The following is an 8249-nucleotide window of genomic DNA, read 5'->3' as shown; positions in this document are numbered from 1 at the left end:
CAGTAGCCTGTTCTATCACTGATAATCTCTGCTATAGTCACATTGAACTCTGGAACATGGGTACATTCAGCTTTTGTCAAGAAACACAGATTCACCAAATAGTCTAATAACACCATATTTGGAAAGAAATTAGCCAGGCCTTTAGTATAATAGCAATATGATGCTGTTCATGCACCTATTGAGTCAAGCATTACCCTCAGATAATTATAGTCCTGGTGAAGTCAGCATGACAAGAAAGGTGTCCTCATAAGAAAGGGCCTCTATGACCATGTAAAAAGAGATGCAAATCACTGGACTAATAGCACCTAATTGTACCTTCTTTATTCTGAGTGTAATTATTAAAATAAAAGAAAAAAAATGGCACAAATAAACGAACACGTCCATTTGTACCTGTGAAGATTTTCTTCTGACGTGATTTTTGTTCCTATTTTTTTTCTGGATAAAACTATTGTAATGCTGAGTAAAGATATTATATTGACCAAAAGGGCACTGGAAACAACGTTCCGTTACAATTAGCATCTTGTAATTCAGGAAAAGGCGCAGACACAACAGCAAAGCATTGATTAGGACTATTCGAGTAAGGTGGACATGCTAGTGGGTGTTTCTATTAATTCTGATTCATCATCATTATTCTCCCGCTCACGCTATCTTACAATTGCTAAGATTAAAAGTTTTAGTCCATTGTACTTTGTGTTATGTTATGTTATCCTAATACCTGTGACATCTTTGTCACAGCTGTAACTAATAAATCAAACTGTATATTTGATTCCTTCTACTATTAGTGCATTTAGTAAGCATTTTCATTTTTGTTGATGCAGAGGAGCTGGAAAGATTTTGGAGATCCAGACCAAAGGAAATGCTGCTTTACTTGTCAGGATTGGGTAAATAACTTTAAGCGTATTATTTATGTAACGCCGTGGGTAAAAGTGACTGACCAGGAGAAAGAAAGGTTATTCTCAGAATGTTGTTACAGGAACTCACATACCAAGAAACCTACAGTTTACATGATTTAAATCCTAACCAAGCCCCCACCGCAAAACATTTTTAAAGCTTAAAATCAACAGACTCGGGTGCTTCACACATTTTATATTTGATTATTTCACTTCAAGACATATCTTTAATTGAAAGCGGTTTGACCTTTCATGCACTCACATATAGATTAACTATGAGTATTTGTCTTATTTCAAATGAACAAGATTTTGAATAATGTTCTCCTGACTTTTCTAAGCGTTCCAGATTTGTTACAAATCACCTTTTGAAATGAGCACCAGACGAACACTGACTGGGGTTAATAATAATGAGACAAATAATTTATATATCATAATTTTAATAATTTGACTAATCTCCAGTTCTGATCATGCAATTGTTTGTGATTTGTGATTCCACGAATATCAACTCATATTCTCTGCAGCCTCACGCACGCACAGCTTCGCGCGTGGAAACAGCCGCAGAGCTCATATTATCCAATGAGAAGGGGTCGTCGTTGGCACGGCAATGTTCCAATTAGAGATAAGTGGCTGCCCGCCCTACTTAGAGCCATGTTAACCGGACACGCGCGCCTTTCCCAAAAAATATATAATAATAATAATATGACATTCCCTGCGTGGGGGAAACAAATCCCACTCTGACGTGAACAAAGGAATAGCGAGAAGCATGTACGCGCTGGTGAACGCCTTCCGGCGCTGCGTCTCCTTCCTCCTGCCTCCCTCTTGGCTTTGCGTCAGCTTCTGCGTGTGGGTTGGGAGTGAGAGCGCGGAGACGCCGGCGGAGCCGCGGCCCAATCCCAGAGCTCGTCTCAAAAGCAGAAAGCCTCTTACAGACGAGGAAGCAGCAGCAGAAGCTGAAGCCCGAGGAGGCTCCGGTCCGAACCGCGCTGCTCCTCAGGGCCCTCAGCCGGGTCGGATCTGGATCGGGGGTCTCTGGCGAGCCGTGGAGCGCGTCTTCAGGGCCCCCTGGCTCCACGTCCGTTATCGCTGGTGCCCGAAGAAACCAGATTTACGCGCCCGGTATCCTGCCTGCGCCTCCGGGTGGAGCTTCCAGGGAGGCGCTGCTGCTGCTGCTGCCGCTGATCCGACCGAAGCAGCGGAGGGAGTGGGTGGACGCACCGTGACTGACACGAGGAACACGGGTGGGTCCGCGGCGACCCCCGGTTCGAGCCCAATGGAGTGCGCCTCGGATGCGTCGGCGGAGCAGGGCGCCGATGAGGTAATCGCCGTGGATCAGCGCACGCAGGAGATGGGCACGGTGACCATAACGGTGGCCATCCAGGCGGCGGAGGACGAGGAGCCCGGGGACGCGTCGTCCAATAACATGGACTGTCTTGGAGGCAGCTGCAGTGAGGACGAGCTCGGGAGACACGACAAGTCGAGGTTCGGTTCGGCTCGGTTCGGGGCGTTCACTTTGTGTTAATGCCCGATTTCTGTTGCAACTATTGCAGCTCGAACCCGAGTTTAAATACGATCATTCGGGCAACAGAGTTTAAAATGTACGTTTTCCCTTCAGTGAATGAATGAATGAATGCATGCATGAATGAATGCACGCACTCGATTGGGAGTGTGAAGTCCACAGATTTGATTGGTGCGGCTATTTTTAACCACCTGTAGGGAACCTTACACCTGGACGGCACCTTCACGTTAATCTGACTCCTCTGCGTCACGGCCGGCTATTTTGATCCTCTAAGATCTTTAAGACTCGGGCGTGCGCGCAGAGCGAGTCAGTTGCTGAACGGCGTAAAGGGGGAAGTGCCAGCTGTTTTATCTGGCCGGCTGGAACGCCTGGGCGGCTCTGAGTTGCGACACGTTTTCGAGCGTGACGTATTTCCAGATCTCTACCGGTGATTGGTTTAGCCTGCTTGCAGCAGAGGGAGGAAGTCGGCTGTTCCCGCATGAGAAAGTTCATCTTTACATTCCAGTAGAGACTTAATTTGCTGGACTTAGTTGTGACATCACATCATAATTATAAATAAATAAATAATGGTAATCAATTCTCCAGTAGCCACATCTGGGTTTTTTTTTTATGTTATTTTTATATTAAATTCACTTTTTAAACTAGTTTGTGCCAGTATTTCCTTCCAAAAGGCTCCGTTTGTCTTCATCCAAGGTCCTGGGGAAGCTGTGGGCTCCTGCCGGCAGACTGGAAAGCTGTTGGTTGAGGGAGGAGAGGGAAAAGGTGATGGAGTGATGAAAATGAAATTCAAGCCCTCACTCCTATCTGCAATTCTACCTGGCTGTGCCTCCGTATGGTCTCGGTCAGGTGTCTGAATGAGAACAAACGGCACCTAAATCTCCCTGCTCTGCAGTGTCTGTTCAGTTTTTCCCCTTGTTTTTTTTTTAATTGATCTGGTGAGCGACCATATTCTGTGTGGGAGGGAGAGTCTGTGACTTCAAGCCCTTCAGATGGAGAGGTCTTGGCAGGTTCAGGATTGGTGGGACACTGGTGTCATGGTCTGGCACTGAGGCATGTTGGCTACGGCTGGAGACGCAGCTTGGTATAATCTTCAGTGTAAATTGTTGTTTGCGGAATGAAAGTATAACGATTTGTAAGCCTCTGTTTTACTGTGCCAATGAATTTGTCATTTGCAGTGGCTGTAATTTTAAATACAGGACTGCTATCTCAGCTCTTTCCAGAGGAGAGTCTCTGCTGACCATGCTCATGTTGTGTGTCCCCCCCCCCCCACACACACACACACACACACACACACAGCGGCGCTGGGACCAGTGGAGGCGAGTTGGAGGAAGAGAGCTGGATGCCCCCGGATCCAGAGCTCATCCTCAAGTTGCTCACTCAGATCGAATACTACCTGTCGGATGAAAACCTGGAGCACGACGCCTTCCTGCTCAAACACGTCAGGCGCAACAAACTGGGGTTCGTCAGTGTGAAGCTGCTTACTTCGTTCAAAAAGGTAACTATCGCTGCACAGCAACTGGATCCAGTCTGCGTGCTTAATCGTGGTTTTTAATTGTTGATGACGTTGGGGAGGAGAAACTGAGGACTGAGTCACAATGGCTGTTTGTAGTGCCAGCAAAAGTGTTACAGATACACTAATAGACTCAGACTTATTCGAAGCTGGTACTACTTGGTGCTCATACACGCATCCTTTAAATACAAACAAGCATTTAAATTAGAGTTTGATACTGCTTACATGGTGATTTTTTAAATATGAGACCCTTTCAGTAGCTGAGTAACTCGGTGAAGCCGTGATGTTAAAGGCTGTGACTTGGTGGTTCACCCATGTGACGCAAGCATTGTCTGTTTGCAGGTGAAACATTTAACTCGTGACTGGAGAACGACGGCTCATGCTCTGAGACACTCAAAGACACTTGAGCTGAACGATGAGGGGCGGAAGGTGCGGCGTAAATCTACGGTGCCGGTTTTCGCCAGCGAGTCTTTGCCTAGTCGCATGCTGCTGCTCAGCGAGCTGCAGAGGTGGCCGGAGTTGGCCGCTCTCACGAGCGATAATGGAGGAAGTGAAGGGGGAGCCACTCAACAGGAGCAGCTCATGAAGCTGTTGCTGAAAGACTTCGGAACCTACGGCGCCATCGCTTCTGTAAGAGTCCTGAAGCCTGGGAAGGACCTGCCGGCTGACCTGAAGAGGCTGAGCGGTCGCTACACTCAGCTAGGTGCTGAGGAATGTGCCATCGTGGAGTTCGAGGAGGTGGAGGCTGCTGTTAAAGCTAACGAAGCGGTGGGGAGTGAGGATGAAAGGACCAGTGCGCTCGGGTTGAAAGTAGTCCTGATTGGCACCAAGCCGCCCAAGAAGAAGGTGCCCAAAGAACGACCGCGTGAGGAGGGAGGGATGCGCAAAAGCCGTTCGCTCAACAGCCGAGTCCGAGAGCTTCAGTACCACGGGGACGACTCTGCCTGCAGCTCCTCGGACACCGAGAGCACCCCGACGTCGCCGAGGCTGGCCAGGAAGTCCCAGTCCTGCAATAAGCTCAGCCCCACCACGGCAGGCGTCGCTTTCCAGAACAATCACCTGAGTCCTGGTATATCCCCACGTAACAGTCCCTGGTCAAGCCCCCGCGGAAGCCCCTGTCCTCTGCGCAAATCGGCTCCTTCCCAAAGGTCTCCCTTGCTCAGCGAGGGCAGACTGAGCCCTGAACCCGGGCGTCGCTGGGCTGACTACTCTTCAGACAGTAGCCTCACCCCTTCAGGGAGCCCCTGGGTTCAGCGGCGCAAGCAAGTGGCTTCTAAGGAGAGCAGTCCGGTCGGAAGCCCGATGATGGGTAGGAAGATTCAAAACGCAGACGGCCTGCCGCCGGGCGTGATGAGGCTGCCTCGGGGTCCCGATGGAACGCGGGGCTTTCACTGTGTCACTGCTGGTGAAAGGGGAAAGACTGCTGCCACTCAGACTTGATATGTGGAGCATTGTTTTTCCATTCCGTCCCCCCCCCCCCCCCCCCCACCCCCAGCGATAAAAGGATGCATTGAAATGTGAGCTGTTCTTTGCCGTGGAACTCAAACCGCACTTCACATTTGAGTCTGTATATATGAATATGTTGAGTGCATCAATTTTCAGTCGTTTATATTTTTATACAATGTTTTGAGTTACCATGGTAACGTTAGTGATTTACTAATGGACTAATTTAAGTGACGTAAATTGATTTTTGCTTTAAAATTAACCGTCATCTCCATTGCTGCCTAATCTACGGGGGGCGGGGTTAGAGGGAATTCTAGATTTCTTTTTTTTTATGAAGTGTCCTCAGTCTCATGTCTAGAAGCTCGCGTTGTCTTTGGATGATGTATGAATGTGTAAGTGGGAATAGGCAAATGGATTTGATAGACATCACCGTATGCCTTTTCTGTATTTGGCTTTACATGTTAATTAAAGGCCATAACCACTGCACTGCCATAAAAGTTGGACACTAATAATGAGGACTGTTTATTTATTTTTTTGCCTTTTTTATTTTTATATTCCCAGTATATGTTGGCACTTAATTTGAAGAGGCCCCCTCTACTAGCCCAGTACATGTTCATTTGTTTGGGCTTTTTGTTTGATTTTTTGATTTATTCTTTTCCTCTTGGCATTGCTTTCCTTTTGTCGAAACTCCGTGAGGTTTGAGGGATCTAGTCTGGCGGGATAAATGCTCCTTAGTCAGACCTGGGCGTGTTCGTACACTGCAATTCCCATTGTGCAAATAAATCACTAAAATTGCAATTTGCCTGAATTTCTCTTTTGTTTAAGACACACTTGAAGCAACCTTGATGGTCTAAACGGCAATGGTCCAACCGCATAGAAGAGGAAGATGATTCCTGTGCCAAGACTGTAGAAGGTTCCCTGATTGGAAAGCAGAATTGGCATGCTGGTGTGTTTTTTTTTTTTTTTTTTAATGGATAGTGAAGATGAGAGGGGAGTTGATGGATTGCAAACTATAAATAGAGAAGACCAGTTGCACAAGTAATTTATTCAGATTTCATGTATCTTGCTGTATACGATGGCATGATAATAGCATTTGCCACCTGTTGCATTCTCATGTTTTTATCTAGTGTTGAATGTAAAAATGACAAATGTTCCAGATTGAATGAATGTGTGTATATATATATATATATATATATATATCACACATTACAGTTGAAATGAAGCACCAGCATCCCTTCGACGGCAATTATAGCTTTGAGTCTGTGTTAATCTGTAACATTTCCACAGCTACATTCCCCACGAGCTGCAAGAGGACAGCCACGATCCATTTTAGCCATTTTACGTTTGTATCAAGCTTTGAGGTTCTGGATTGGGTAATACAGTATCTTTGAATACACAGCATTTCTGTCCATCCTTGGCTTCTCTGTATGGAGTTATCTTGCTGGGAAATAAATCATCTCAACCATGTTTTTTTGCAGATTACAGGGATTGGTCTTTTGTTTTTGTTTTTTTGGTCTTGCATCAAACAGGACTTTTTACGGCCAACCATGCGACTGTGGCTACTTCACTGCCCATAGATCTCCCAGTAGCTGCTCGCCAGTGTTATTCTCCTGTCCTGTGGCTTTGTCATAAAATTGCCTTTAATTTATACTCTGGGGATTTCCATTCAGTTTGTTAAATGCCTTTAACAATATTATTGGATATCATTCACTGGGGCTGAGTGTCTTTTGTTTTATGCAAACTAATCTTTTGTATTTTTCATTTTGCCCTAAATCAGAGTTTAGAGCTTTGTTTCCATGTCATGAAATGAACTTTTCTGCTGATTAGAGCCCAATAAATTACCCCATTGTAATTCAGTGATGGGTTACAAAATAAAATGAGCATGCGTTGTGAATACTTAACAGGCGCTTTCTGCCTGGTCTGGTGGTTTCAATCGCTCTTTAGCTCACCGTGCTTGTTAAAGGAAGGAGCATGCATTTGGTTGGTCGTAGTTCTAAATTTCTGTGATTATAGCATTCTGTTTTCCACTCATTGTCAGGCATCTCCTGTAGGAGTGAGCATAATGGGAGGACTCAATCTGCCAGGCAGCGCTGGATAAACTGGGTCAGAGTAGAGGTTCTGAAATTCAGCGCTACAATGGGACTCAAGGGGATTGCACAAGCGAGGGATGAATAAACAACTTTTTCTAATTTCTGATAAGCATTGAAAACCAGGAAGTTGTGATGTAGTCTGTCTTTGATGGATATTGTGTTGACTCATCTCCCATTTGTGAATAAACTGAACTGATCACTTCACCAGAGGTTTGAGAAGAATGACTGGTGTAGGGTGATATTACATGTTAAAGAACAGAAGTACTAGACATTCAACTTTATGGGACTATCATTCAATTATTTATGACTTTAAATACACATATGAAAAAAACAACAACTGACTCATACTTGTAAATAGATGCATGCTTTTCATGGCAACAAACAATGTGAGGATTCAGACAAACAGGTCCTGTTGAGGCAGTCACATAAATCACAGGATCTTGTGGATGGCAGATTTAGAAGCTTTCTGACTGTACGTAAATTACAGATTCCCAGAATGTGAAAGAAAAATTCACATTTCTTCTTGGAGGAATTAAGGGAACATTCTGTTTCTACTTATCTCTGAATATGTGACACACGCTTTCATCAGTCTGTGGGTGGGAGCTGGAATGAATGAGGGGGCGTTCTCATGTTTGAGGATGTAGTAAATTTTAAACAGTCCCTACAAGTTAGCCAATAGGAAAAACTGACTCAAGACAATACGTTACGAGAAAGGGAATGTGTTTTTCCCCTTGTGAACACCCCACGTTATGTAACAGCCGTACAGTTAGATTTATATGATTCTTCTTTTTGGGTGTTGA

At 45.4% G+C, this 8249-nt stretch overlaps 1 protein-coding gene across 1 annotated transcript; it reads left to right on the top strand.

Moving 5' to 3' along the window:
• Positions 1 to 1653: 1653 nt before the first annotated feature.
• LOC137912597 (la-related protein 6-like) lies at positions 1654 to 5374 on the top strand. The gene is made up of 3 exons (XM_068756735.1): positions 1654 to 2369; positions 3703 to 3901; positions 4259 to 5374. The coding sequence occupies exons 1-3, from the start codon at positions 1654 to 1656 to the stop codon at positions 5354 to 5356; spliced, it is 2013 nt and encodes a 670-aa protein (XP_068612836.1). The 3' UTR covers positions 5357 to 5374.
• The last annotated feature ends 2875 nt before the right edge of the window (positions 5375 to 8249 follow it).

Source organism: Brachionichthys hirsutus, unplaced genomic scaffold, assembly GCF_040956055.1.
Source record: "Brachionichthys hirsutus isolate HB-005 unplaced genomic scaffold, CSIRO-AGI_Bhir_v1 contig_200, whole genome shotgun sequence".
NCBI classification, from domain to species: domain Eukaryota; kingdom Metazoa; phylum Chordata; class Actinopteri; order Lophiiformes; family Brachionichthyidae; genus Brachionichthys; species Brachionichthys hirsutus.
This window is presented reverse-complemented; position numbering and strand designations above follow the sequence as displayed.

What these genes read in the sequence shown, in the direction of transcription:
- LOC137912597 (XM_068756735.1), top strand. Translation starts at nt 1,654, where the DNA reads ATGTACGCGCTGGTGAACGCCTTCCGGCGCTGCGTCTCCTTCCTCCTG. An exon ending in GGGAGACACGACAAGTCGAG is followed by an intron (nt 2,370 to 3,702) that starts GTTCGGTTCGGC and finishes ACACACACACAG; the next exon opens with CGGCGCTGGGACCAGTGGAG. An exon ending in TGCTTACTTCGTTCAAAAAG is followed by an intron (nt 3,902 to 4,258) that starts GTAACTATCGCT and finishes GTCTGTTTGCAG; the next exon opens with GTGAAACATTTAACTCGTGA.